We start from the raw sequence: 17760 nt of genomic DNA on the forward strand, positions 1-17760 counted from the left end.
ATTCCATTGTTGCCCTGGCTTTATGTTTAGGGTCGTTGTCCTGCTGGAAGGTGAACCTCCGCCCCAGTCTCAAGTCTTTTGCAGACTCCAAGAGGTTTTCTTCCACGATTGCCCTGTATTTGGCTCCATCCATCTTCCCATCAGCTCTGACCAGCTTCCCTGTCCCTGCTGAAGAGAAGCACCCCCAGAGCATGATGCTGCCACCACCATATTTGACAGTGGGGATGGTGTGTTCAGAGTGATGTGCAGTGTTAGTTTTCCGCCACGCATAGCGTTTTGCATTTTGGCCAAAAAGTTCCATTTTGGTCTCATCTGACCAGAGCACCTTCTTCCACATGTTTGCTGTGTCCCCCACATGGCTTGTGGCAAACTGCAAACAGGACTTCTTATGGTTTTCTGTTAACAATGGCTTTCTTCTTGCCACTCTTCCATAAAGGCCAACTTTGTGCAGTGCACGACTAATAGTTGTCCTATGGACAGATTCCCCCACCTGAGCTGTAGATCTCTGCAGCTCGTCCAGAGTCACCATGGGCCTCTTGGCTGCATTTCTGATCAGCGCTCTCCTTGTTCGGCCTGTGAGTTTAGGTGGACGGCCTTGTCTTGGTAGGTTTACAGTTGTGCCATACTCCTTCCATTTCTGAATGATGGCTTGAACAGTGCTCCGTGGGATGTTCAAGGCTTGGGAAATCTTTTTGTAGCCTAAGCCTGCTTTAAATTTCTCAATAACTTTATCCCTGACCTGTCTGGTGTCTAAATCCAATCGAGAATCTGTGGCAAGATCTGAAAACTGCTGTACACAAACGCTGTCCATCTAATCTGACTGAGCTGGAGCTGTTTTGCAAAAAAGAATGGGCAAGGATTTCAGTCTGTAGATGTGCAAAGCTGGTAGAGACATACCCTAAAAGACTGGCAGCTGTAATTGCAGCAAAAGGTGGTTCTACAAAGTATTGACTCAGGGGGCTGAATAATTACGCACACCCCACTTTGCAGTTATTTATTTGTAAAAAATGTTTGGAATCATGTATGATTTTCGTTCCACTTCTCACGTGTACACCACTTTGTATTGGTCTTTCACCTAGAATTCCAATAAAATGGATTCATGTTTGTGGCTGTAATGTGACAAAATGTGGAAAAGTTCACGGGGGCCGAATACTTTTGCAAGCCACTGTACATGTCCTGAACCACGCTCACATACTTCTCTGTCACTTCTGACTTCATCATGCAGTACCACAGTGCCTCTTTTTGCACCCTTTCATGTTTTCACTAGATCTACAAAGACATAGTGAAGCTCTGACTTTCTCAGGAAATTAAAGCTGAATTCTGTGAAGCCTGATCTCAAGCTTTTTAAGTTTGACGCAGCATCCAGAAGAACTTTTGTTCAGATCCCCTGTTTCTCCCACTGAGTTCAAATGAACCCTGTCAGGGTAATGTCCCATTGGTCTGCCCCTTTTCTCACAGGAGGACACTTTGTGGGTCTTTTGATGCCTCAATAGATTTTTGTTATGGAAGAAAGACTTTCCACACTGACCACACACAAATGATTTAGCACCAGAGTGGATGAGCTGATGTGATTTTAAGCTAGTCATGTGAGTAAAAGCCTTTCCACAGTCACCACATACAAATGATTTAACTCCAGATTGGATGAGTTGATGCATTTTTAACCTATCAATTGCAGTAAAAGAATTTCCACACTGATAAGAGCTGAAAGGTTTAACTTCACTGTGGACCCCCTGATGTTTCTCTAAGTGATCTCTATCCTGAAAAGACTTTCCACACTGATCACAGACAAATGATTTACCTCCAACATGGATCATATGATGTCTCTTTAAGTCACCTTTCTGAGTAAAGGTCTTTCCACACTGATCACAGCTGAATGGTTTAACTTCACTGTGGACGAGCTGATGTGCTTTTAAGCGGTAACTCTGAAAAAAAGACTTTCCGCACTCACCACAGGTGAATGGTTTCACACCGCTGTGGATCAGCTGATGTACCTTTAAATGATCTTTCAGAGTAAAGGACTTTTCACACTGATCACAGCTGAATGGTTTCACACCGGTGTGGATCACCTGATGTGATTTTAAGTGAGCTTTCTGAGTAAAAGACATCCCACACAGATCACAGTTGAAAGCTTTAAATTTCGTGTGGACGACTTGATGTTGATTTAAGTTCCATCTCTGAGTAAAGGTCTTTCCACATTGATCACACCTGAATGGTTTCACACCGGTGTGGATCAGCTGATGTGATTTTAAGTGAGCTTTCTGAGTAAAAGACATCCCACACAGATCACAGCTGAATGGTTTCACACCGCTGTGGATTAGCTGATGTTTTTTTAAGCTGCATCTCTGAGTAAAGGTCTTTCCACATTGATCACAGCTGAATGGTTTCACACCGGTGTGGAACAGCTGATGTGATTTCAAGTTCCAAATCTGAGTAAAAGACTTCCCACACTGATCACAGTTGAATGGTTTCACACCGGTGTGGATCAGCTGATGATTTTTTAAGCTGGATCTCTGAGTAAAGGTCTTTCCACACTGATCACAGCTGAATGGTTTAACTTCACTGTGGACGAGCTGATGTGCTTTTAAGCGGTAACTCTGAATAAAAGACTTTCCGCACTCACCACATGTGAATGGTTTCACACCGCTGTGGATCAGCTGATGTACCTTTAAATGATCTTTCAGAGTAAAGGACTTTCCACACTGATCACAGCTGAATGGTTTCACACCGGTGTGGATCAGCTGATGTGATTGTAAGCTACCAATCTGAGTAAAGGTCTTCCCACACTGATCACAGCTCAAGCTTCTGTCCTCCCTGTTGGCGCGCTTGCGTCTTCTGGGCTGCTTCATAGCAGGAAAAGTCTTTTCCACAGGGATCGCCGCTGGCTCATCTTTACTTGCTGGCGCTGGATGTTTTTGGTTGATATCATCCATGTGCTGAGGTTTCGGCCTGCTTTCACTTCTTTCTCCTGTAATGACAAAGAACCCAAACAGTGACATCAGGTCTATACCTTCAGCTCATCCCCAAGTGCCCCCTCTTACCTCACAAAGAAAAACAGTTTCACCATCTGCCAAACGTCTCAGGTGCCTGGGGACGCTATGCTGTGGTAAATATTTGAAGTGAGCTCATTTTGGGGATAAAAGTAGTAAAAGTTCAACTTGTGAATAAAATATTGGCTTGTGTGACTTCAAAGGTTTTTAGTTTTAACTTTGTTCAAATTTGAAGAACATCACACTTAGAATGTGTAGTTCAGGTTGTATGTGTGAGAGCTGTACAACCAAATCCACACCGACTCAGATTTCCCTCTGATTAACCACGAGGGTGTCACACAGTTATCAAAGTCTGCAGACACTGTCAGCTGCAATCAACACCTTTTTTTTATAATTCATCTCCACTAGAAGATGGTCCCCTGTTTTCTACTTTTTCACAGGTAAGCGTGGGCGAGAGTCTACAGCATTCTACCCCCCAAGGACACGTAGTCTAATGCCTTCATTTTTCAGGGCCATGTCCACTTAATACTACACTATATGGTTATATGGCATTTTAGTTAATATAAAGCATAGAATTGAGGCACTTCAAATATTTTCATCTCAACACCTCCTCCCTGGAGATAAGGAGAAGGAGTCTCACTATCTGCCTAATGTCTCATGGTGCCTGGGAGTGTCAGTCCAACTCACTCACAATACCCATCTGTGTGTGTGGAATAACCTGTGAAATACATATTTGATGTTTTCCTGTATGTAGAACAAAGCCACACAAAATGTACTATAGATATTACTAAAGTGATATTGTCAAAACATATGATCAACACATAAAATAAAGAAATCTCCATCACAACAGTTAACAGCTTTTACAAGAAAATACGTCAGAAAGAAAATGAAAGAAGAAAAGTGGAAAAGGAAAACAGAGCATTTTTAATGAGGTCATGCTGAGCCTCTTGTCCCGATTGTTTCATGTTGAGCTGAGAACAAACAACCAATACTCACATCAGGTCCAGTCAACAACAATTATGTATTAAGCACATATGTGGGAGACGTACACGATACCACCCTCAGTGTAGTCCAGTAGATCTCAAAGAGGAAGGACGAGAACTTCTTTATTTAAAGGGTTGGACACGCCCAAGATTCATGAGCAAGTTACATATCATGCATCAGCGACAGTTAGCTGCATCTCATTTTTACAACACTTAGAATGCTGTTTCGAGACCCTTTCACCCCCAGCTGTCTCCTGTTGTTTGTTATGAGGCCCGTGATCGTGTACGCCACATCCTGAGTACATCCTGTTCTAACCGCCCCTGTGCAGGCACGTATGCAGTTACAAGAAAAACACTTCTTTTAATGTGTTTTAGTTTAAATATTCTTTTGCTCCTTGACTGACTGACACTTATTGAAATACTGCTACATGTATATTTCCCACAGTCTCCACATAGATCACTCCACAGACATCACCTTCATATGAAGGAAAACAGAGAGTTTATCTCAAATGATAAAACATTAACGTACTGAGGCAGACAAACAGAGAGGCTAAACAGAAGGCAGAAATCAAACCAAAATGAGCTAAGAGAGAGAGAGACCCTGTAGAAAATGATAAAGTTAAGCAACCAGTGTAGTTATAACTGACTTACTCTGGATCTCCTCTCAGACTCAGGAGGGGGCGAGCGGGCCGGCTGTGTAGTTGGAGTCGGACCAGCAGAGACAATGGGCTCACTGACCTCCACTCCCCAAGTCAGTCACCACGAGGACAAGTTCTTTGTTTAGAGATGATTTAATCCAAGCTCACCAACAACATCACTCAGCTGTCCTCGTCAGAACTAATAAAATAAAAGCAGTTACATTTAGAGACGTCAGTTTACTAAACATAAAAATATTGCTCTTTTAGCCTCGCTCACATAGCTATTCTGTGAAAATTAAATGACTTAAATCATCACGTGGTTTACAAAAACACTTTGTTACCAAACTCAGCAAACAATTGCGCGTCCAGAATTAACTGTTTTTCTCGTTTGACATGGAAACTTAAAATTACAAAGACACACTGAACGCACCTTCCTACCAGCTGTAACCTAACAGGAGAACGTACGTTCGTCTTCACAGCTGCAATACATACCTGACAAAAAGCCGTTCATCGATTAGATTTAACACGACGCTTCTCCACAATACTTTGATACGGGTTCTTCAAAAAGTGTCCAAACGGCGGAAAGACAGCAAAGAGCACAGTACGCACACCCCTTCTTCTTCGTCTCCTCCCCCTGCTTCTTCTTAAGTTTTATTGGCGGTTTGCAAACAGTAAAATGGTGCGTTACCGCCACCACCTGGTATGGACTGTCGACCCTCAAGCCCTCCCCAAATGTTTATTCTCTTTTAAAAACTGGAATAAGGCCTGATAACTAGTGATGTGTCCTGTGTGTCGAAGCTTCGATACCTGTGTCGGGTAATCTCGGGGAGTTTTTGTGAAGCGTGTATCGAGGCTCGCTTTGATTACGTATGCAGTGACGTTCGAGGCCTCGCGGGCAGTCCGTACCATGTGACTGATTCAGGAACTAGCTCGCCGGTTCAAGAGCACCTGGCTGCAGCCACTGGCTGTATCCCAATTCAGGGGCTGTGTCCCAATTCAGGGTCTGCACGCTTTTTTTTCTCTCTTTTTTTTTAATACGCTTTATTGACAAAACACAGAATACAAATATAAAAAAATAACAAGCACAATGTCAGGGGGTTTCTATGGAAAAACAAAACAGTCTAATAACGAATCACATGATATTGAACAGGGAACATAAGTTTATGGTTTTGACAGCTTTTAAATTTTGAGAATGTTGTATGGTTTTTACATATTGTTTGGTTTCATTTACAAAGCACTGAAAGGATGGTTTTGCATTAGAAAATTTCGATTTATGTATATGAAATTTAGCTAATAATATCAATAAATTTATCAAATAAAATTCGTTTGCCCTGTGCATGGGGTACTTACAGAAACCAAACAATATTTTTTCATAACAAAGAGAGAACTCAGAAAAGATAAAGGAAACAACAAAAACACAAAATTCTTGCCAGAAAAGATTTGTGTATAAGCATGACCAAAACAAATGAGAAATATCTTCCTTCACACAGTTACAAAATGTACAGTTAACATCAATGTCCTTTTTATAACGTACAAGAAAAGATCTGGTTGGGTAAAAACGATGTATAACTTTAAAAGATATTTCCTTTACTTTGTTATTTAATAGAAATTTTGACGGTAAGGTCCAAATCTTCTCCCATTCCAGGTCCTGGAATAAGTTGTTCCAGTAGGCGACAGCCGTTGGGACACAAGTTTTGTCTTTTCGAAACAGAGTTTGTATTTCACGGTTGTTTTTCCTCTTTACAGAGGGGAAACACACCTGACCAACATAAGTAACAGCAGGATCCAGCGGTAAAGGGGTTGAATCATTAACAACAGGATTTCTAAACAACATTAAGACCCCAGCAGGGATAGCATCAAACACTATGGCATATTCCTTTGGTGGAACAGGAAGACCATATGTATTCAAAAATTCTGAGTAAGAGAGTAAACCTCCAACAGGGTTTATAAGTTGTGCAACACGATGAATCCCATTATCAAACCAGTTACTTAAAAACACAGACTTATGTTTGTATAAAATGTCTCTATTGTTCCAAATATAGTATCTATGTGGAGAAAAGTTGTGTTTATAAATCAATGACCAGGAAAGAAGCATTTGTTTATGAAAGTTGGATAGTTTTAAAGGGATTTTATCGATATTGTAATTACAAAGCAAAAGGAAGTCAAGACCACCAATTTTTGAGAAAATATAATTGGGAATAAAGTTCCAAATTGAGGTTGGGTTCCTGAAAAATTTTCTAATCCAGTTTATTTTAAACACATTGTTTAATGAGGAGAAGTCCAGAAAGTTTACTCCACCATGTTGGTATGAGTTGGATAAAACTGACCTTTTAATATAATGAATTCTATTCTTCCATATGAAATTATAAAGAAGTCTGTCAATATCCACCAGGGTTTCTTTATTTACGTCAAGAGACAAAGCAGCATAAGCTGCTTTTGTGAGTAAAACTCTCCCTTTAATGGATAAATCCCGCTGCAGCCAAGCATTTAGCTTACGTTGTGTTTTGTCCAAAATTGGAGTGAAATTAAGGGAGCACCTGGTGGATTGATTTTTATTAATGATGATTCCAAGGTAAGTGACAGACTCTTTCACTGGGATGCCAGCGATAGATAGACTGGCACAATTTCTAAGGGCAAGCAGTTCACATTTGCCAATGTTTAGGTGGAGTCCTGAAGCTAAAGAAAAGGCATTAATTGTATTAATAGCCGTCTGCACCTGTGAAGCATTTTTTAAAAAGAGAGTGGTATCATCAGCAAGTTGACTAATGAATAATTCTTTATCCGCAATTGTTATACCTTTCAGAGGACTGCGTTTAATATAATCAGAAAGGAGTTGAGAACAGATGAGAAATAAGTATGGGGAGATGGGGCAGCCTTGCCTGATACCGCGGTTCAAGTTAAACCTTGGTGATGTACCTGCTTGTAGTTTGATGGAGCAATTAACATTTTTGTACATTGTTTTAATTGCATTCTGAAAATAAGAACCAAAGCCAAATTTGTCCAAAGCCTGAAAAATAAAACCATGTTCAATTGTATCAAATGCTTTGCAGAAATCCACGAATAAGATAAAGCTATCATCCCTACACAAATCTGCATAATCAATTAGGTCAAAAACAAGTCTAATGTTGTTGGATATGTGTCTGTTGGCCATAAATCCAGACTGAGTTTCAAGGGTCTGCACGCCTGAAGTACGCATTTTAAGTGCGATTACGTCACCGCCACACGACAACGGCTGTCCCAATTCGAAGTGTACTTCAAATGCATACTTCAAATGCATACTCCAAATGTGACGTCGATTTCGTGTGCATGTAGTGAGGGGTTTTACAGTCTTAACATCTATAATAATTGTAAAAAATAAAGTTGGCTACTTCATGGATTTCACCTACCGCGGGTTATTTTTTTAACGTAACTCCTGCGATAAACGAGGGACTGCTGTATTATTAATAGTAGAGTCTGGGACATCTAATTGATTAACATCAACATTGATTATTATGAACTGTTATTTTTGTTCAAGGAGAGCAAAAAATATAAAACTCTCTCAGCTTGTTTGTTGCCAAAAATGGCCACTTTTTGTGTATGTTCACAAAATGCTATAAAATGTATATTTCTTAAAACATTTATCTACTTTTACCGACGTGACTCTTTAAAATAGCACCAGTCCTTTTCATCAAAATCGAAATTGTATCTAAATTTTTTACTCTTTATAGTCTGTTAGGTTATATATTACCATTAACTTTTCAGATAAAACGGTGATAAAGTCCTAATGTTTTCACGAAACTTCCTTTTTTCCCCATCTGAGCATTGGGGAAAAGGCTGTCTTGCAATTGTTGAGGTCACTAGTGTGCGCCCCATTTCTTCCAGGATCACTCTCTTTATAGGTTTTAGTGGACTCCTAGTACTGTGAAGTGGTTTCATGGGACAAAGGCAATGTATTCCAAGATCTGGGAGATTGTAGAAATGAGCAGTGATGCCCTTCCTACCATCTTTCCAGAAAAATAAGTGATCTGGAAGCTGTTAGGCTTACTTAAAGCAGCAGCACTTTCTGCACCTGCATAAACTCCAGGATACATTTACTAACAGTGTTTGTTGCTGTATGTGCTGCAGCTTTGAATTTTTTAATCATATATACTTTGTTAATATTTTGGCTATGGTGTCTTGTTATGAAATGTACAAGAGTAAAAGTGTTTTTAGCATGTGCTTCAAAGCTAAGTTTGACTGGGAAACAGAACAGGATCAACAGAAATTCTCTGCAGCCTGTGTAATATTTGATGCGTTATAATTTATTCTACTCTATCTTGCAAATACATATTTGTGTGGCAATGTCATGCACAACACACACAACTATTAGATCCTTAAGATCAAACCTGTGTCATTCTTTTGGTCCACTGCAGTGTAGTGGTCAAAACAAAAGAAGTGAAGTGGCCACAAATGGCCAGGATAGAGCCCAGAGTGTTAATGTTTAAAATGTATAAAAATATTATTGATTACAGTTCTTTACTGTTAATATCAACAATAATCTTTTTATTTTGAAATTACAAGTATAAATAAATGCTGTTACATTTACATTTAATGCTGTTACACTGTAATCCTTTATTATAAGTATGGACATGGAATCAAATAAGTTTAATTGGAATTTTGTACTATGCAAAAACAAAGCAAAAAACAACAACGACATATTAAACAAACAAACACAGCCAGTGCCTTCATTTGTCCATTACATGTCAAACATAGCACTGACCCTTAGTCCCTGCTCATCAGCACATGCTTTCAAAAAGAGCTCCATGTCCTCTGCAAACTGAAAAACAAAGAGGAACAAGTCCCTTGCTCCAGTGTCTTCTTCCTCTGACATGTCTCTTAAGACCCTCTGCTGGTCCCCTTGATTTAAAGACAGATATTTTGGCATTGTTACGTGTCCACGGAAAAGTGCCTTATTTTGGACAACCCACTGCACAGCAGGACGCAGATCTTCAACAACTGCTGGCTCCTGTGTCAGGCAAATGGGGATAAAAACATAGCTATTTCTCTGTTGCAGAACAGTTTTTTAACAGTTATTCAAATGTCACTAACCATGCAATTACACTACTGTTTAAAGCGAATACTGACCTGACTGACTTCCTGGAACTTGCGCTTTTTCAGTCTGAAAATGGGCACGTGTTGTCCTTCAAGCACAGCTTTGGCCTCCTCTCTCCAGTGTGCAAATAGCTTGCCAGAGCTTAACAGAAAATTTTGATATTGTTAAGGTGTGTAAACTTTGACACAACATAGAACAGAAGTCAAAATATAAATACCTCCTGAGATCAAAGTTCTCCATCAACAGCAAGCACCACCATTTACACAAGTAGGGCATGTCTGACTGTAAAATATTAATATGAAACATATTTAACAACTTTCAAAAGATTCAAGACTCCATTGCTGTGAAAGTAAATAGGATACTTACTATAGTATAGTCAAATGGTGCATCCAGTGCCACGTACAGAGCAGACTATTTGGAAGAAAAAATAAAAATGTCATTTTTTTAGAAGCTTAAATTAGCTTCTGTATGAATTTCAAGAAGAGAAGAAAAATTATCATCAGCATGAAGATCCCACAGTCAACTCCATAGTCTTGGCTTGAAAAACCCTGTATTACATTGAAAATAAAGGCTCGTTAATAAAATCCCTTAAAAGAAGACTAGTGTAATTCATATTATTCACCATACACTTAAACTAGCACATACCTTCAAGTCAAAGCTCTTTTTTTCTGACCACTGCCCGGGAATGAGCTTCACTGCAAGATTCCTTTTTTTCAAGACAGTTACATTCACAAGTTAACAGACATCATCATGATGGGTGTGAAATGTTTATTGCTAATAGCACCAACTGTAACTACAGGCCTTAGGAACACGACCTCAACAAAACAGCATAACAAAATGAAAAAGTACAGTCACATGCTCACAGTTGGTCAAAATAAAGCATTTTCAGCTTTAATTTAAGGTTGGCATATTTTATAAAGTAATATTTAATAGTGTTTTATGTTGAAGTAGAACATTTGAAGACCCTATTTATGTCTGAAACTCATCTAAAGACAGCATCACTGACTTGATCAGAATGTGAAGATGAGAAATAAAATGTTGAAGCATCATGCTGATATACTTTATAAAAAAGCATGTGAGTGTACTGTATGTGTGAACACTCAAGATCAGCAGAACATGATCTGGGATGCACTTAACCTGGAACACTGAACAGGTTCCTGAAAACTCTGGAACAAACCAAAAATGCTTATAAAAATGTGACCTCAAAAGTGAAACATATTGTTGGCCACCAAATCCTGCCTTTGTGTATAATGGGTCAAGAAAGAGGATTTCTCTTTTAGGTGGCTTCAGTACCTAAAAGACAGTTAGCCATGACTTCAAACCTGAAAACAATGTCATTGCAAGCGATCATAATCAAAGACTTTTGAAACTGCGTCATAAAAGCTTGAATACATCTCAGACACATAGCAAAATTCAAACAGTTTGTATGTGTCAAAAAACAAGACTTACACACAACTGGAAATGACCAGGTGTCCAGAGAGGGAGAACTATGATGTCCATCCTCTGAGCATCAGTCTGAAACAGAATTTTATTTTTAAGTATTCTGTATATGAACTCTCACCAAAGTTATAAAAAAATCATTTTGATTACTTGCTTGTTTCTTTAAAGGGCGGTACACTTACAGGAAAGGACTGCAATGGATCACAGCCATAGGGTGCAAGCCAAGTCCGAGTGACATACAGATTTTCTATGTAAATGCTTATCCCCTAGAATGTAAAAACAGCACATTTAAAACAACAACTCTTTAAATTAAAGCTTGACAATCATCATATACAACATACAGTACCTTTGACTGAACAATTTTAGTGATAAGCTCAAAACAGCCATTTCCAATCTGAAACAGAAAAAATCATCAACAAAATGAATGTACACTTTATTATTTCATATTCATAGAAACAAAATACTTACAGTCGATTCCATTTGTTTGTTTAAACCCAGTGTCCAAAAATCTGCCCGTGTGAGGCATCCAGAAGATGTTTCAACAATCAGCTCATCTTTGGGTCTGCTGATGTCCAGAACATAGTTGAGCTAAAAAAAATAGAGAGGTGTCATAGACTGTGGATGACAAAACCAGATAAGCACTAAAAGTTGCACTTTGCGACATCTGAAAACTTTAACATACAAGCTGTTGTTGGCCAGGGTGCAGTACAAAACACCAGGATGAACGGCTGGCCAAAATGTTCTCAGGCTTTGTCAGAGCTTCGCACGGTGGTCCACACAGGTCAGGAAAAGTTGCATCTGTTGACCTTCTATTGGCTTTCTTGTTGTCAACTCTTACCTGAGGTTCTGTAGGGATGTTAACAGGTTTCAGACAAAACACTATACAAATGCAAGAAAAATAAGCACTATTTACAGAAGGAAATTCATTTGAAACAGCATGTAACAAATTCGTTCATGAGCCCTCAACTACAACAAGATAATGAATGCAAGATTATTATTTCACCTATATATGACAATCACTATTCAAAATAAGAAATTTTACCAGTGTCACCAGACATTGAAGGTGCTGGGTTCAACACCGCTTCTGTGGTTTCTCTGGGTTTATTGCACACCTGTGGGGCTAGGGACACAAAGAAAACAACAATATACACACACAGATAGGAACAAATCTAACATGTGAACAATGGTAGTGTTCTGGTCATGAGACAATGCATGTACTTACCTACGACAGCTTGACCCAGTGCCAACAATGAGATATTGATCTTTCCAAGTCGACCATGTCTTAGCTGCCTCTCCAGAAGTTTCTTGTTGGTGACAGTGTTATAATGATGAGTTATATTTCTCATCAGAAACACATGTGTGGATGGACTCATGTTACTTAAAAAGTAATTGCTTTTCCTCATGTTTGCAAAGAACTGTTCAACAACTTGACTGTTCAGCCAGCCTTTCAGCTCTGGGACAAGTTGAATTCTGCGTAATATGTCCTTGGGATCTTTTGTATTTCCCTCATGAAATCTGTCATACAGGACATAATGGTCAGATGATCCAGTGACAGGATGAGGATTTTCATTTACACTATCCATCCTTTCATGTAGCCATGGAAGATTCACTTTCAGGCTTCCATCCTGTGCAGCCTTGACATTTTCCTCAGTGGGCTCAGCCAGTCGACCTTCATGTGGATGAAATGGCAGTTTATCAGGAACCCGCAAATTGGTGTGTGCCACCAAACCCCTCGCAAAATCGTAAACACAGACGTTTGGCATGTGCTTCCAGGACAGGAGAAGGTCAGCAAAATCCCGGGGACTTTCAGCATGAAGATTAAATTTAACACTGTATACAATGCCATGTGGAAATAGTATTACAGACCATCCTCCTGCAAGCAAAGATTTAAAAAGTTGTTTGTGATTGTAATTACATATTTTAATGCTACTTCTAATAATCGCTAAGTGATGCTTACCAGAGGCACCTCATATGCTTTGAAAGAGCTTATCATATGTCTGCCTGCTCTTCATCTTCTCCCTCAGTCTGGTGATGATATCAAAGCGGGAGCCTTTGGAGTCGATGTTGCATGCTTTACACAATTTTCTCACCACTCCAACCTGACAGTAATTAGGGAAAACTGTAAATGGAACAACTCCAGAACTTTATGTCACATATTCTGAAAACTTCAAAGCAATTTTACCTTTTGTTTGGCAAGTTCATCCAACAGACGGTCTTCTGTGACACTGCTAAGCTTTGCTTCATGTGAAGAGCTTGTTCCTACTTTTTGAAACTCTGTGTTAAGCACAATGCCACTTGTTCGAGTTTCACTCCCAATCCATGGTGCCCAGTGCGTGTAACTTGGTGGAACTGAAAATGGATTCTACACGCCGCCTACAGAAAATGGCATGTTTTTAATTACAATCTAAATTACTTTAAAACACTGAATGACTTTCAATAAGTTTTTGCCATCACTCACTTGGAAAAAACCCACGGCTTATCATTTCCAGGTGAATAGAGTTCCAAAAACCTTCAATGTCATGTTCACCATTGAAGTCTTCCGGGGCTTTGAGGTCACTCACTATAATAAATTGACTCATAAGAACAAGCACATAATGTACACAATGAACTATTAACACAAATGTACATTAAACTTACCTGCTAACTTGAACACCCCTTTTCTGTGTAAATCCATAACTACCACAGGGGGGTGAAACCCACAGTTTATGCAGGAGTACATTCTGCGTCAGTCAAAGCCTCAAAATGGCAATAAGCATGAAAAATGGTATCCCTAGAAGGAAACTTCACTCTTCTTAAGCCCTCCAATAAGTCAATGACCCTTGAAGCGGATACATGGTTCTGTAATATGATAATAGGGTGAAGAAGACTATGATTACACAGATATTTAAATTTGGGCACCAACATATCATAATGACACAAACACATTTTTAAAGCAATCTTCAGATGAGTATATTTGATTTTTGCGATCCTCACCTGCAGATTTTCTCTCAAAAATGGCAGAGTTCAAGAGACAAAACAACGTGGTTGTCAAAGTTGTGAAGCCCATCTGTCCACTCCTGGTATCTGTAGACCATGTGGCACTGAGGACACGATCTATGGTGTGTTGAAACATCTGTTAAAGACAAATCACATTAATGTCAAAACATTAGTATAGGAACAATTATAACTAATTATTTCACACTGATATTTAATCTTATTCATTAAAACTTACTCTCAATCACTCCCATCATGCTGACAATCCTCGCTTTATTGGTAATTACAATAGCCTCATCAAGTTTAGGGTGCTCTGGGCACACCTGGCACAACGTTTCACATGGAAAGAGCTGTTTCTGATGATCCATTTTCTGTGAGATGACATTTTCTGGAAGAGATCCAGGAATTTTTTTCTCTTTAAAAATATAGCGTATACTCCTTTCGACGGCAGCATTGTCCTCAAAGGAAGAACTCTCCTGAGTCATCTGTGATGGGGTGCCTGATGATAGTGGTACAGTTGATTTGAAGATGTCTCTCTGTGTCTGGAAGAGATGCCATTTAGCTATGTTTTTATGAGGACATGATATTCTTGGCTTTGCACAAGCACAATGCCAGGTGTTCCTCAGAGCATTGTAAGTCACAAATATTCTGCCAAGACGGCAGAAACTGTGTATTTCCGGTTCAAATACAGACAAACAGATCTGTGTTGAGGATCCACCAAAATCCACCCTCACACAAAGTGGAGCATGTGCCATCTGGGCAGCTTTCTGTCTCTTTCTGCATGTAGCAGCTTTGGCCTCTCCAAAAAATTTAAGGTCCACCATTTCCATCACGATGTGCTCTTGAAGAAAAACCTCCTTTTCTTTTCCAGTTTCTCGGCAGTAATCTAGTGAGCGAAGGTGCTCACATAAACTGAAGCCTAGTCCGCTCTGCTGGGCCAGCAACTGGTATTGCTGACATTCCTTCAGCTCACATCTGATATTGTGAGACATCCCCCATGTTTTCCTCTGAATGTGAACTGGCACAGAGAACCCATGGCCAGTTCTCTGCACAACAAATAACCCTGTAGTTTCATCTACACAAACACACTGCAGATGACTGGCCAGGCAAACATCTATTGATTGGTTGGAGTGCTTCCTCATCATGTGAGCCTTGTAGTTTTTTGTATGAAGAGTAAGGCCACAGTGAGGGCATGTCATTTTCATGGACTTTCCATCAGCTGCAATTTTATTGAACACAGAGGGTAGAGCATATGAATGTTCTAACAAAGATTCAGAAAATGGTTCAGATACCGAAGACAAAACCTTGGCTCCTCGAAGAGTACTGCCGGAGGAATACGGGTCTCCTCGGAGAGTTCAGCAGGGAGCAGTCCTGATAATGGTGGCTGACTTGGCATTGAAGAATGCTGACAAGACAATAAATGCCTTGCCATATCCCCACGCCGTATGATTGTAATCTTATAGACAGGGCAGTGAAAGTGTCCTGTTGTCCTACAAGGCAGCCTGCACCGGCATATCATTTTATCTGTAAGAGATAAAAACAAACAAACACACAAACAAACAAAAACAAACAAACAGATGTAATTTAAATGTAGTTGTATAGAATGCAATCAATTTATCTAACAATCAGATTGTACATGTTAACAAAAACATCCAAGCCAACCTCAATAATGAAAGCAAAATGGTATGGATCACAAAAGTTATGTCAAGAAAAGTGGTGAAAAGTAAATAAAAATATATTTTTTAAAAACACTATTTTGTGGCAGATGAATGCACTGAACTGTACAATGTCAACAGCAACTTTTAAGTCAACAAAGATACTGCAGAAGTGCTTAAAAAAGTGCATATTTATAACTATAAAGTATATTTAATACAAACATACCGTTGAAATGCAAAGCATTTTTTATATGCACACTTAGATGCTCCGCAATCTTTGCCCTGACAGTAGGGCTGAAAGTGGGGCACAGAGGGCAGTGAAAGAGTCCCCTGCAACACGTGTTGCATTCCTGCAATTCTGGCTTTAAGCCTGAATTCCAGATTGATATGTGCATCTAAAACAAACAAACACCATATACACATTTAAGTTCATGTTTTAGCAGAAATAACAATTTACAGTTGGCATGTAATAGATTTGGGAAGAAAATTCTTGAAAAAAAACCCCCAAATATTTAACAACACACTTTAATTTGTGAGATATGTTTCTATTGACATATAACAGTCAATTGAACAGGGGTTAACTAAAATCTGGGCAATAAAAAAGCGTACAGAATAGAATAACGAATAGAAGTATTGATAAATATATAAATCTTTTTGTGACGAAATTTACAGTGTTGACGCTAACCAAAGGTGTCAAAAGTACACACGTTCCTTACTACAGTTTAGATACCTCTGTTTAAAAATAATCAAATAAAAGTAGAAGCATTGACTCGACTATTTAGTCAAGTGGAAGTAAGAAGTACAGGGTCTAAAATATTCAATTCAATTCAATTCAATTTTATTTATATAGCGCCAAATCACAACAAAAGTCGCCTCAAGGCGCTTTATATTGTACAGTAGATAGCACAATAATAAATACAGAGAAAAACCCAACAATCATATCATATGACCCCCTATGAGCAAGCACTTTGGCGACAGTGGGAAGGAAAAACTCCCTTTTAACAGGAAGAAACCTCTGGCAGAACCACGCTCAGAGAGGGGCGGGGCCATCTGCTGCGACCGGTTGGGGTGAAAGAAGGAAAACAGGATAAAGACATGCTGTGGAAGAGAGACAGAGATTAATAACAGATATGATTCGATGCAGAGAGGTCTATTAACACATAGTGAGTGAGAAAGGTGACTGGAAAGGAAAAACTCAATGCATCATGGGAATCCCCGGCAGCCTACGTCTATCGCAGCATAACTAAGGGAGGATTCAGGGTCACCTGGTCCAGCCCTAACTATATGCTTTAGCAAAAAGGAAAGTTTTAAGCCTAATCTTGAAAGTAGAGATAGTGTCTGTCTCCCGAATCCAAACTGGAAGCTGGTTCCACAGAAGAGGGGCCTGAAAACTGAAGGCTCTCCCTCCCATTCTACTTTTAAATACTCTAGGGACAACAAGTAGGCCTGCAGAGCGAGAGCGAAGTGCTCTAATAGGGTGATATGGTACTACAAGGTCATTAAGATAAGATGGGGCCTGATTATTTAAGACCTTATATGTGAGGAGCAGGATTTTGAATTCAATTCTTAGATTTAACTTCAAGATTTAACAGGAAGCCAATGAAGGGAAGCCAAAACAAGAGAAATATGCTCTCTCTTCCTAGTCCCTGTCAGGACTCTTGCTGCAGCATTTTGGATTAACTGAAGGCTTTTCAGGGAGTTTTTAGGACTTCCTGATAATAATGAATTACAGTAGTCCAGCCTGGAAGTAATGAATGCATGAACTAGTTTTTCAGCGTCACTCTGAGACAGGATATTTCTAATTTTAGAGATGTTGCGCAAATGGAAGAAAGCAGTCTTACATATTTGTTTAATATGTGCGTTGAAGGACATGTCCTGGTCAAAAATGACTCCAAGGTTCCTCACAGCGTTACTGGAGGCCAAGGTAATGCCATCCAGAGTAAGAATCTGGTTAGATACCATATTTCTAAGATTTTCAGGGCCGAGTACAATAACCTCAGTTTTATCTGAATT

At 39.4% G+C, this 17760-nt stretch overlaps 3 protein-coding genes across 9 annotated transcripts in view; all 3 read right to left on the reverse strand.

Annotated features, from left to right (window-relative positions):
- Window positions 1–1213: 1213 nt before the first annotated feature.
- The window catches only part of LOC102080440 (gastrula zinc finger protein XlCGF26.1), a 49737-nt gene continuing 33190 nt past the window's right edge, over window positions 1214–17760 (reverse strand). The window contains exons 1-4 of one of the 7 annotated variants that reach the window (XM_019352895.2): window positions 5101–5431; window positions 4622–4807; window positions 2206–2965; window positions 1214–2037 (exon numbers count right to left, since the gene is read on the reverse strand). In XM_019352895.2, coding sequence (XP_019208440.1) covers window positions 1308–2037; window positions 2206–2930 — 1455 coding nt within the window. In that variant the 5' untranslated portion in view covers window positions 2931–2965; window positions 4622–4807; window positions 5101–5431 and the 3' untranslated portion in view covers window positions 1214–1307. Of the gene's footprint in view, window positions 2966–3038; window positions 3957–3983; window positions 4575–4621; window positions 4808–5038; window positions 5435–17760 lie in introns of those variants that run through there. The other 6 variants (XM_013265395.3, XM_019352892.2, XM_019352891.2 and 3 more) reach the window with 6 other exon arrangements.
- LOC109197426 (uncharacterized) lies at window positions 9109–12955 on the reverse strand. Its single transcript, XM_019352420.2, has 14 exons — window positions 12342–12955; window positions 12162–12239; window positions 11802–11965; window positions 11588–11707; window positions 11466–11513; window positions 11302–11385; window positions 11129–11194; window positions 10881–10972; window positions 10325–10385; window positions 10177–10227; window positions 10046–10090; window positions 9897–9961; window positions 9712–9820; window positions 9109–9592 (listed from the first exon to the last, which is right to left on the reverse strand). The coding sequence occupies exons 1-14, from the start codon at window positions 12880–12882 to the stop codon at window positions 9323–9325; spliced, it is 1794 nt and encodes a 597-aa protein (XP_019207965.1). The 5' UTR covers window positions 12883–12955; the 3' UTR covers window positions 9109–9322.
- LOC112847822 (uncharacterized) lies at window positions 14023–14941 on the reverse strand. The gene is made up of 2 exons (XM_025910319.1): window positions 14331–14941; window positions 14023–14231 (listed from the first exon to the last, which is right to left on the reverse strand). The coding sequence occupies exons 1-2, from the start codon at window positions 14920–14922 to the stop codon at window positions 14107–14109; spliced, it is 717 nt and encodes a 238-aa protein (XP_025766104.1). The 5' UTR covers window positions 14923–14941; the 3' UTR covers window positions 14023–14106.

Source organism: Oreochromis niloticus, linkage group LG9 (genome assembly GCF_001858045.2).
Source record: "Oreochromis niloticus isolate F11D_XX linkage group LG9, O_niloticus_UMD_NMBU, whole genome shotgun sequence".
Lineage (NCBI taxonomy): Eukaryota > Metazoa > Chordata > Actinopteri > Cichliformes > Cichlidae > Oreochromis > Oreochromis niloticus.